This window comes from Neltuma alba, unplaced genomic scaffold (assembly GCF_004799145.2).
Source record: "Neltuma alba isolate B1F8T4 unplaced genomic scaffold, ASM479914v2 tig00004775_pilon, whole genome shotgun sequence".
NCBI lineage: Eukaryota > Viridiplantae > Streptophyta > Magnoliopsida > Fabales > Fabaceae > Neltuma > Neltuma alba.
In genome coordinates, this window is record NW_021633857.1 from 60,327 (window position 1) to 73,155 (window position 12,829).

At 32.3% G+C, this 12,829-nt stretch overlaps 1 protein-coding gene across 1 annotated transcript; it reads left to right on the forward strand.

The window, feature by feature from the left end:
* Nucleotides 1-4,092: 4,092 nt before the first annotated feature.
* LOC114745727 (sterol 3-beta-glucosyltransferase UGT80A2-like) lies at nt 4,093-12,815 on the forward strand (the record flags this gene model as incomplete). Its single annotated transcript, XM_028933891.1, has 11 exons — nt 4,093-4,430; nt 5,923-6,104; nt 7,437-7,673; nt 8,505-8,616; nt 9,412-9,582; nt 10,580-10,643; nt 10,790-10,847; nt 10,942-11,119; nt 11,689-11,819; nt 12,535-12,637; nt 12,712-12,815. Coding segments are annotated over exons 1-11 (1,521 nt in total), but the record flags the coding sequence as incomplete, so codon positions are not given.
* Nucleotides 12,816-12,829: the final 14 nt, after the last annotated feature.

The window sequence follows — 12,829 nt, forward strand, 5'->3', positions numbered from 1 at the left end:
GTCATCCCCACAATTTACAATGAAATTCAACGAAGCTACTTACAAATACATATACTCTAATTTTTTTTTTTTTACTAATAATGAAATTTGAACCTTTCTATTTTGGATATGAGAATGTCCGTTGTCCTTCATGAATCTTGATGTTATCAAAGTGACTTCAAATCTTGAGAGAGAGAGAGAGAGAGAGAGATTATGCTGAGTCCTAGTATATAATTTTAAATATTCAAAAATGAAACTTGATTCATATATGAACCAAACGCATAAAAACCAAACCAGATTGACCTCAATAAAAAACTGATCAAGTATATATTTCTTGTTCAAAGTAGTCGGTTTGGTTTGGTTTAAATTTTGGTCAAAACCAAACCCAATCACACACCTTATTAAGCACTTAAATATACGGGATGTAATTTTTTTTAAGAATGCAATGTACTTGTTTGAAATATTAAGGAACTGAAATGTAATCATACGGCGTAAGTAAAAACTATTTTTTTTTACTTAAAAATAAAATAGTGAATCATATATATGATCAAATAGCCTCATCATTACCCATCCTTCTTCATCTTCTTGTTGAAATCTCGAAATTTGAGGGAGATTAAGCACAAGCAACTGCTTGGATTATCTGATTAGTTCTTTTGATTAAACACAAGTCACTCATGAGGACAGGAGAGGCATGTTATTGGAAAATGTTTCATTGAGATTGAAGTAGATGCAGCAGGACAACGAAGACAAACGGATTTGTAAGTATAATCATAAACTCATAATAGTCTTTCTTCAACGTGACACAAAAGTTTAGATAAGTTGAGTGTTAAGATTCATTATGATCTAGACATACTTTTAGACTTAGAGTATATTTATAGATGTAGTTACAGACTACCCTTCAATAAAGTTTTCACATCGACAATAAAATTCGAATTCACAATCTTATAAATTATGAGATGATTTTTTACTAACTAGACCAACTCCTATTAACAACTTACAGTAGTCTTTCAGCTATTGCAAAAATGATCAGACCACACATAGGCTATGGACTCAATTTGTGTTGGTCAAAATACTTTATAATTATGATAATAATAATCTCTGTAAAGCTACTCATTTGGTCTTTAATATAATCCATTTAACTAATTTGATTAGATTAAGGAGGTAAGTTAGTTAATTATAAGAAAAGTGACACATTTTTTCCAAAACATCACAATCATCTTTCTTAATACCCCCTCTCCCTCTTCTACTTCATTATAGTTGAGAGAGTATCTATAAGAGTAATTTAAAGAAAATTGATAAATATGAGAAATGGGTCTTATATTTAGGATAAAAAACAACTCAAGAATTGGGTCCTATATTAAAAACTGGAGGAGTATTATGGATGAAACTAAATTATTTGTTTACAAAATTATTTGTTTACGGGGATAGATAAATCTTATTTAGCAATGTACATGGGAAATATATTACACTAGTAAATCATTTAAATATATTACACTTGTAAATCATTTAACTAAGATGTCTCAAAGGAAACTTTAATTCATATCTTTGATGACCCTCTTATCTCTCGGGCAAAAGACGGAAATTAATGAGGAAAGTGAGACTGCTATTTATTTTGTTTTTTTCTTCCTTAACACGATTAAGTAGATCTCAGTTTTCACTAAAAAATCACTTTTCCGTTCAAAAAAAAAAAATCATTTTCCCATTAGTTTTCATTAAAATTAACCTTCTAATTAATTCTTATGCTTGAAGCAAACCAAAAGGCCGCTGGAAAAGCTGGCCCAAAAAACAAAAAGCTGCTAGAAAAAAGAAAATTTAGATTTGAGAATCGAAGAAAGCTAACCCCCACCTATTATTGCGTGAGATAATGAAACATGACCTGCGTGGATTCTTTTCCACGTTTAGATGAAAAATTTTTATTCCTGTTTTGGGAATAAAACTCCAGATCCCCGGATGCCCACCCATTCCGTAAAGTAAGATTCTAAAACTACTTTCATACTCCTCCAATCCTTAATTCTTAATATACAAGTTAATTGTTAAGTTAATTTTGATATTAAATATAAGATCTATTTATTATGTTTATCATTTTTTTTAAATTACTTCTATGAATATTCTCTCAACCATAATTAATTAAGTCAGGGAGGAAGAATATTAAGAAAGATAATTATAGTATTCTAGAAAAAACATGTTATATTTTTTATAATTAACTAATTTACCTAATTTTTTTAATCTAATCAAATTAGTTAAATAAGTTTTATATTAACGACTAGAGTACATGATTTTCTTAAAAATAAAATTACAACCTTTGCTCTATTTTGGTTTAAAAAAACGATTTTCGTATAAAAGAAGAAATGAATTATGATTATGATAATATAATAAATATCAATAAAAAATATAAAAATTTCTACAAATAGCACTTTTTATAAGTAATTTATAGTAATATCTTCTTAAAATAATTAATCTTCTAGTCCATATAATTTTGATTATGTTGTAACATGGTTCTTGAATTTTAATTCGAAGAACTAGGTACTTAAATTTTGACTTTCAACAACTCAATGCATGTGATTTTAATTTACTTAAAAATTCAGTTTCTGAATATTAATTTACTGCAAATTAATTTCCATAGTTTTAAAGAAAAATTGCTAAAAAAAGACCTTAAAAATAAAAAAATTGTAAATAGAGACCCATCATAACATTGTTATTAGTTTTGATAACAACTCATAAGCAAATGACAACAATTTTTTAAAACAGATTCCTGAATGCAATTTTTTAATTTTCAAATTTTTTTGGCATTTTTTCTAGTTTTAATCTTTAAAATTTTAATCTTTGAACTTTATAAAATATATAATTTTATTTTCTAAAATATGAAAACTAATATTTTAAATGGTTAAAATAAAGGACTAAGTTATATTGAGTTAAAAATTAGGGACTAAATTATAATCTAGTCAAAATTATAAAAATTGAGTTACACTATGTTAAAATTTAAAAATTGAATTATAGTAGAGTCAATACTATAACAACACAAAAAATTAATTTTCTCATATTTTTTAAATTCTGTGCAAATATATGATTATATCTAGTTCTATAATTTACTAAAACAAATATCACGTCCTAGCTAACCAAAGAGATAAATCATAATGATAACAACAATTTAGTTACAGATTCCTAAAAAATTTAATCATTTTTGAACAAAAATATTATGTATATGGACAAGACTTAAATCAAATTCTTTATATTTATTGTATCAAATTCTCTAATTAAATATGGTAATATGTTTATTTTTAAAATATTATTATTTAATTATAAATTTGAATAAAATAAATAGAACTTATAATGACATATGATTGAAAACTTGATACTATTTTTAGTCCTTAAGAACTAATTGTTTAATTTGAATAGATTAAAAAAATTAGGTAAGTTAGTTATTTATAATAAATACGTGTTGTATTTTCTAAAATATCCTTGTTAATCAAATGTATTGGCTAAAACTAAAACTATTATAAAGATTATTTTGAAATAAAATAGATAAATATGAGAGACAAAATGAATTAAAGTTTAATATTTAGAATCAAAATAAAAGTCAAACGAGCTCTTATATTAAAAAGAGGAGATAATATAATAAAAAAAGAAACTTGAGCTAATACTCCTTCCAGCTCAAAATATAAGAAAAACTTTGTCCATTTACATTTATCAAGAAATTAGTTAAAATTAATTTAAAATAATAAACTCATTAGGCATGTATTTTTTCCCCCAGATTGCCCTTATTAAATAAAAAAATAAGTAAAAAAATAATAAATGAATTAAAAAAATACAGGAAATAAAATTAAAAAAATCATTAAATACTTAGATAAAAATAAATATTATTTTATAAAAAAGACTAAGTATTCTAATAAAATTTAACTTATGTTTTGAACCGAGGTTGTATTTTTTTAATGAATATTTACCATTTTTATTGTTTTTGTTTGTCCTTACATTGTCGGAAAAGGTTTGTAAAATCACCCCACGCAGCACGCAAATACATACGTGCGTCACTCTCGAGCCGCCACCATTCGGTTTCTTTCTTCGCCAACTCCCCTTTCACGTATTCTCTCTCTTACCCTCTGGATGTGCCATGTCATGAATCTCGGCGAAAGATTCCCGCTGAATTCTCGCTTCTTCGATTCTATATATATTCCTGTCTCTCTCGTCTCTATATGCTATCCCTGTTCTTCTGGACAGCACGCCGGATCCCGATCAACACCATCGATATAGCTTCCTCGGGCTGACAGTGGCAATGGCGGACTTGTCGAGAATCCGCCGGAGCTCTTCTTCCAGTTCCACCAGTTCTAGCGATCTCTCTGTTAGTGTCCAGCGTGAAGTAGGTGTTGGAAGCGGAAGAACTAGTAAGGAAGTGGATGGTGTTACAGATGTTGGCACTGGACTTTCAGTTGATAATGGGGGCATTGGTTCTTCAGGTATGTGAAACTTGGCCCGAAAGCTGTTGAGCATTTGTTTTGCAAATCGACAAAGCATTTAGCGAATTAGGGGGTAGAAGTAGTTAAGGGAAAAATATATTCGTTATGACTTATCGGTCGACAATTGAGAACGGATTCCCAAGATTCTTTCCTGAAACTGTATTCTTCTTCTTTTCTTAAATTTCGACTTATGTGCTTGTGGCTAGGAAAATGCATGACGAATTAAAACAATTGTCAGCGTTTTTAAGTTCATTTATTGAGCCAATAAAGGCCGCTATTTGTGATGGTTGACAAAAACATTTGGCATGAGACATGAATTACTTTTCTAGAGCAAACATGGTTTACTTAGTCTCATTTAATTAGGAGAAGTTGCCGACTAGTGAAATTTTGATTCCGAAGTTTGCATTGTGCGTGCATGCGTGTATTTTGGTACATATATGTGATGACAGTGGATATCGCAAATGGGTAGCACTAGTTCAATAAACCGAAAGTTTTTCAGTTACAAACTTTAAGATTTTATTTCACTGGGCTTCTAAGATAGCAGGTTCTAGCGTGCGTCCTCTTGGTGTGAAGCTGGAACAATTGATGGGGAACGAGGAATAAAAGAACAACATCCTCAGAAAATGTCCCTTTACCCCTTCATTGGAATTACAATACTTTGGGATATCATTAAAAAGTTGCAATCATATGCAAATTTTGTAAAATGAACCTCTGAACACTCTGGCCAAAGCATCTCATCAAGCGAACACTCAAGCAGATGTGAGGAGGATTGACTAAACTTATCCAATCCAATAAATATAGCTCAGAAGAGTTAATGAAGTTGTCAAACTTAATATTCAGTAAAAGTTTCTTATATCTAAAATTTATTGAGGCATGTAATAGGAATATAATGAGATAAGGGGTAATTTGACCTCTTCACCTACAATAAGCTGTCTCGATCAATCGTAATATGTTTAGGACCTTGTCAAAGAAGGAGAGGGGAGAGGGAACAATCTGAATGTGGACCACTGAAATAGTCTGGCGGGTTATTTTTTCCATAAAAGAATAGGTTAGCTATGGGAGCCACAGCACTGTACAGCCTACCTCTTTGCTCTTCCTTTGTTCTTCAAATTTTGGAACCAATCTTTCTGCTCCTCTTAACTTTTTAATGTCTTCTCCACAATTACTCCCTAATTGATCTTCCACTAATTCTTAAAGTTATTAAATTTTTATATAAAGATATAGAGATGGTCAATCTTTCACGATCCGCATTCTCTGGCTGCAAACCACAATTTTTTAACAATTACTATTAATGATCTTTTCTGTCTAAAAAACATGGAATGAGCATATTGTTTTGTTGTCACGGTTATCTTGATGATGAAACCATTGTAAACTGTCATAAGGACCTCTAAACATTTTAGTAATGTAAAAATAGTATTTTACTTGATATCTTAGCCATATTGCACATTTCTGAGCTATATACCAATGGTAGTCTTGTTTTCTCCTCATTCAGGCAATTCTAGCAAGGGTTTGTCTAAGATGAACACCTTGCCAGCAGAAACATCCCATGCAGACAAGTTAGATTCAAGTGCAGATCAAGTTAAGTTGGAAAGATCAAAAACTGAGAGACAGAGACATCTGCGGCCTAAAGATGCAGCTCAGATTTTTGATAACAAAATTGCTGTTAAGGAGAAGGTATTTTATCTAGATTTATGATTGAGTTTTGTCCTTGAATTTAATCCCTGATCGCTATTTTCCAATTAATTCTTCATCTTCTTCTCCTCTGTCTTTTCCTTTTAATGGGTAGTGCTAACTGTTCTTATCAGAGTAGTTGTTTATTTACCATATCAAGCAAAGGGAATAAGGCTGACTTTCATTGCATGTTAACCGCAACAATTGTTATAGAATTATGGTGGCTGTAAAGTTAGGTTATGGCTGGAAAGCAGAATTAGAACTTTAATGAAAATGAAAAAACTTTTGCCAATGACTTTTTAGTTGGATGGAACTCTATTCCTTTTCTACAAAGGCGGAAAAGGTTACAGTTTTATTACTGACCATATGCTAGAAATGGCTTAAACTGTCAGGTAGACAGTTGAACGGCCTTCATATCTAACACAAATCTTTCACATAAAAGGACTTTGGGCTTGAAATGTAGGAAACATATAGGAGTGTTACAGCCAAAAAATATAATTATGAGAACAGGGGCTGCAAAATTTGGTCTCTGGGATACTTTTTCTTTGAAAAATTTATTCCATATCAAAGATTTGTGATGCATAAGTTTAAGCTGTTTGGTAAAGACCTAGGAATATCTTTCATCTCTGACTGGAAGAATGTAGATGCTTTTCTTTGTTCTTTCTTTTCAATGTTTTCTTTGATCTCTGGGATGCTTGTCTTCACACATAGGCATTTGAAATGATCTCAATTATCCATTGGGAAAGAAAATATGGTGGAATAAGAAATTGGAAGAAAAACTTGCTAAAACAAGCTTGAATAATTGAGCTTATTTGTTATGCAGTTTTCATCATATCTCTCGCTTGTACTTTAAGACTGTCACTTCTGGGGTAGAAAGATGAATAATATGATTGTATTCTTGTTGAATCAAGACTTTTGTCCAATTTTTCTGACAAATTTTTTTCCTTTGCGATGTGGTTTCTACTATGTCGTTCAAAGCACTTTGAAGCATTTGATATGGTAGTGGACTTCATTGAACATATAAAATATTCTGCAAGCATAACATTCTCACAAAAAACATGTCAAGTGGGTCATAATATGATGAGTGTCTCTCAAGTTCTCTCTTCCTTAGATGTTAGGAGAAGAGGAAAAAGGTGCATCGTGTAAAAGCTGGAGGCAATGCCAATAGCTCAACTAACTAGGATTACGATCATGGTTACTGTGTTTCATCCAGCCGTTTTCTATTATCCCCTTCTCCTAATTTTTCTTCTTTTCATTTATCTTCTGATCATTATCATCTTAATTTTTAAACCTATAAGCCTGAAACCTCGAGCACTGAACTTTACAACTATGCAGCTTAAATTGTTGAACAGGATAGCAGCTGTAAAAGATGACGGAACTGTAGAATTTGAAATTCCAGGAGATGCAGAGCCTGAAGCTCTTGGCGCTCAATTACGTGTAAATAATGTTGTTGATGATCATCAACTTGAAGCATCAGACCTTCAATACATACCCCCATTACAGATAGTAATGCTTATTGTTGGGACACGTGGAGATGTACAACCTTTTGTTGCAATAGGCAAGCGGTTGCAGGTATAGAGAGACAACAGATGTCTCATTTTATGGCTGCCATGTTTTGAATGCTATACATATGTGTCTGCATATCCATGTAATCCTTTGTTGAATCTCTTTTCGTAAAAGAAATTTATTCTAAACAAAAACATGATATGTTCGAACATTTAAGCGAAGCAAGATTACAAATATTATTTAAAAGAACAGAAATAGAACGCATGAATGCAACAAACTCTCTGATCTCTTTCTGATTCAGTCAAGGACAGCCTCTGGATAAATACATATCCAACAGGGTTTGGCTTTGGCAACAAGTGTCTGGTTTGACTGCAACTGGATTATTAAATCATAAACTTTGCAATGTGTCCTTTGTAAAATAGATCAAATATGTGACTATTTTGCCAAAGGTACTCTGCTTAGGTACATGATGTTATTTCTATCTCTGATGCTGCATGCTTTTATCTCTTTTCCAAATATTCAGAATTTAAAGCTCTTGTCTTTTGTTTCTTCTCTGACAAATCTGGCACATTTTAGCTGTTTATCATTGGCTGTAATAGTAAGTCAAGACCTAGGTTTTTTACTCGATATGGAGGTTAATGATTTAATGGCATTTATAGTTTTCTACAGTCAGAAGTCGCCCTTATTTTTTGGGTAGTTTACTTTCTGTCGTTGCCATTGGGCTAGGAATGCCTGCTGCAGATATTGCTATTAGAAAATTAGGTAATTTATAAATTAATCAAATTGGTTATCCTGGGGTAAAATATTGGTAAACTGAGATATCCTTCTTTTGTATTGAATTTTTCTGTAGAATTTATTGAGTTCAAAACTGAGGATTTTGCATGAATTTGCTTGCAGGACTATGGTCATCGTGTAAGATTAGCAACTCATTCAAATTTTAAGGAATTTGTCTTGACAGCTGGGCTGGAATTTTATCCTTTAGGCGGTGATCCGAAAATCCTTGCCGGCTGTATGTATCATGCACACTCATACAACTCTTATGCATCATATTACAATAATGGTTATAAATGCGAGAGTCTTCCATTCATAGTTCTTACACTCACAACACTTTTTGTCGTCTTCTTGGGTGTTATTTTATGTGGTTGGATTATGTTTACTGCCAAACACTTTATTCTTAGACTACTTTGAAATGATGCTACTATAGTACATGTGGGGCTGGAAAATCTTGTGATGTGTAAAGTTGATTTGAGTGTATCTTGATATCAACGCAATGTTACTGGAACTCCCCCCCCCCCCAAGTGTTTGTGCTTGTGGGCCAGTTGGTACAACTGTGCCTATCTGTATTTTGTATTATTGTAAATTCAGAATTGTAAAATTCATTTCTCTTGCCTATCCAATAGAATGTCTGTGGTGTTTGAATTCGGGAGTATGCATCCTGAATCATACATTGATCTGGCTGTCATGTCCCCCCCCCCCCCCAAAAAAAATCTGTAACTTTGAATTTTATTTTGCATAGTTAAAACTTAAATGAATACAATTGCTTGCCTTCATGTATGTTCCTAGCATATAGTCATCCTCCTAAACATTTTCTATTTTGTCAGGGCAGCCCTTTAAAAATATCTTTTTTCATTTTTGTTTTCAAATTTGCAATCTGAAAGGAGCTTGTTCCAGTGAAATGGTCCTAAAATACATGTGACACATTGATTTTCAGATCGGATCTTTGAATTTAATAACTACTATCTTTATGGTTGCATTTCTACTATTTTAATTTTACATGTTAATTTTTAAATTGTTTCTGGAGCAGATATGGTAAAAAATAAGGGCTTCCTGCCTTCAGGACCTTCCGAGATACGTATTCAACGGAAGCAAATCAAAAATATAATCTACTCTTTGCTTCCAGCTTGTAAAGAACCTGATATGGATTCTGGCATTCCTTTCAAAGCTGATGCAATTATCGCCAATCCCCCAGCATATGGTATGGTTTTTCTTGTCAGTAGCATTTTGATATGATTGGTTAAATTTGTGATTTTAATTTTCTTTCATGTTGTCCCTCTAATTTGCTCGTTAGAGAAATTTAGTTTTTGCAATGTTCACTAAATTAATATTATTTTTTTTTCTAATTATTAAATCAAATAACTTCAAAATGATAATTACATGGGATTATAGCTCAAGCATGAAATCTTGTTTAGGAAATGCCTTGGGAATGCAAAAGTAATGAGGAAAAGGAATGAAACAAACAAAATAGATCATTGAAGGACTCTGATGACATAACTCTGACTCCTCAACCTCTGTTTCGACTATAATCACAGAAAGACACTTATGCCACTTTCCTTTTGGGTGCATTATTTTAGCTACTCTCTTAATCCACAAGACTTTACTATGTCATTCATATCTCTTAATTTGGTAACTCTTTCACGTTTTTTATAACCTCCAAACTTGGTGACTCCATTTCATACAAAGATGAAATTGTGCAACCACAAACCAGTGTTCGTTGACTGATTTCTGGTTAAACTGGCCAGTTTGCTTCTGCTTTGGCTCGTTCTAGGTTACACTAGTGATTCTACTTGAAAGTGGATACTAGCTGGTGTAACTCCCTCGTCCAGATTACAAAAACATGGTGCAAATATCCTGAATGGCTGACAGAAGAATGTAATTATGAACTGGAAAAAAGATCTAGAAATGACTTCTTCAAAAAAGCAATGGTCATCATGATCTTCAAATACCAATCGAAGTTTTCACACACTATTCCCCTTTTGATATTGGGATGGTATGAAGGCAATTCTACTTGTTTTCAAATGTTTTAGAGAAAAGTACTTCACTAATAAAATTTGTCTTTCTGTAATGTAATCATACGATATCTTATACTTCAGCCAATTTTATCATGTGAAATAAATCTTATCTTTTTCTTAATCAGGCACGCTCATACCTGGTTATCATACTTTGCTGATGAACATTGGAACATTCAATTTTAGGTCATACCCATGTGGCAGAGGCACTGAAAATACCAATACATATTTTTTTTACAATGCCATGGACGTAAGTTTCATCTTGGTGATGTAATCTTACTTCTTTAGCATTTTCTAGTGTACAAAATTTTATTTCATGCTTTTTGAAAAGTGTTTATTAGTATTGTTTTGCGGTAAATTTAAATCTACATTGTGTGTACTGTCTTCTTCCTTCAGGCCTACCAGTGAATTTCCACATCCTTTGTCTCGTGTAAAGCAACCAGCAGGATATAGGGTGAGTTTCTTAAATTTGTATCAGTTCTTATGATTCCTTCACTTTCTTTGTCCACGTATTTTAACTGGAAATTAGTCATGTATCACTATTTCAGCTTTCATATCAAATTGTTGACTCATTCATTTGGCTGGGAATACGAGACATGATCAATGATCTTAGGAAGAAAAAGTTGAAGCTGCGGCCAGTCACATATTTAAGTGATGCCCAGGGCTCTGATAATGATGTGCCGCATGCATATATATGGAGCCCTCACCTTGTTCCTAAACCAAAAGGTTTGCTTTAGATCTCAATCATAACATTTTATATTTATAGTCAAATTTGTCTTGGACAAATATTTATAGTCATATTTATGTGCTGCACATTATAGCATTTCATATCATAACAGTTCGTTGCCCTTGATTCTGTTTTGATATATGTTTATTTTATGCTGTTGTTCTTTGGGGCCAAATAAAAAGAACTTTTGATGAAATTATTTCTTTCAATTAAGGAAAATGTTTCGGCAAAGACAGTGTGCTTTGCTGTTGGGAAAAGCCTCGTCAATTAATCTTGGGCATGTCGCTTCCTCTTCTATCCTTTTTCATTCTTCACAAAACAACCCCCCCCCCCCAAAAAAAAAACCCCCAAAACAAAAGGGGAAAAAAAACTTTTTTTTGGTTTTTATTTTTCTCCCTTTAAGTAAGTGAACTTCTTCCAATGGTTATATTGTTTCTTTTTCTCATCCTATTTGAACCGTTAACCCAATGTAAAAGGTGTGTCAAGTGCTTGAAACATAACCTGTATTATCTTCTGCTGCCAGACCCATGACAGGAGCATCTAATCTCCGTTATTTCTTGGTTTGCAGACTGGGGTCCAAAAATTGACGTTGTTGGGTTTTGCTTCCTTGATCTTGCATCAAACTATCAACCCCCAGAGTCACTCGTGAAGTGGCTTGAAGAGGGTAACAAGCCTATTTACATTGGATTTGGTAGCCTGGTAAGTCTTCTTATTTCCATTACGCATTTTGGCCATATCATCCTGTGTGCTAAAGCACATTTGAACTTTATGTTGTCTTCTTCGAAAAAGATTCAGGCATTTCAATTTGGTTCTGATATACAATGGGCAGGAAATGGTTTCCAAGACATGCCAATCTGCAACATCAGTTAATCGTTATATAACTTGACTGTATCATAATTTACAGAGGGTCTACTCTGCAAGGTGTTCATTTTTTTTTTTTTCCACTTTTTACAAACACGTAAAAGACTATTGAAAATATCATTTCAAATGAGAATCAGATGGTCCTATTAATTGGTTTTATCTATTTTTCAACGCTGAATGAGATAAAACATCCTAAAATTTTAAAGCTAAGGTTCAGGAATTATTACTTAATTACCATATGCTTAAAAGAGCCATTATTAATTAACTGCCTTCTGGTTACTAGGTCTTTTCGCTCCTTGATGACGAACTTACGTAATATAAAGGATAATATATGAATTATGAGGATGTTAGTATTATTGCATCCTTAGTACAATTTGGTACTTCCCCTGTTTGAAGTTTTGTCCTTTTTTAACGATTGTCTGTCTGCTATACTTGAGGCTTCGTATACGGCTAAATAATAAAGAAGGGAATTTGGATTTCATGAACTGATTTTTATTTTATCTTGCTCTTTTGATCTTATTTACTTCATCTCTTTCTTGTACACTTATTACAGCCTGTTCAAAAACCAGAAAAAATGACTCAAATCATTGTAGAAGCATTAGAAAAAACTGGACAGAGGGGCATCATCAATAAAGGATGGGGAGGTCTTGGAAATTGTAAGATAAAATCTTACTTCTCTTTTCTGTAGTAATCGTCTGGTTTGTTTTAAACTATTTATGCTTCTTCTCAGTGGCAGAACCAAAAGACTCTATATACTTATTGGATAATTGCCCTCATGACTGGCTATTCTTACGCTGCAAGGCTGTGGTGAGATCCTCTGTTCTATCAATCTTGGTTCGCCACAATTT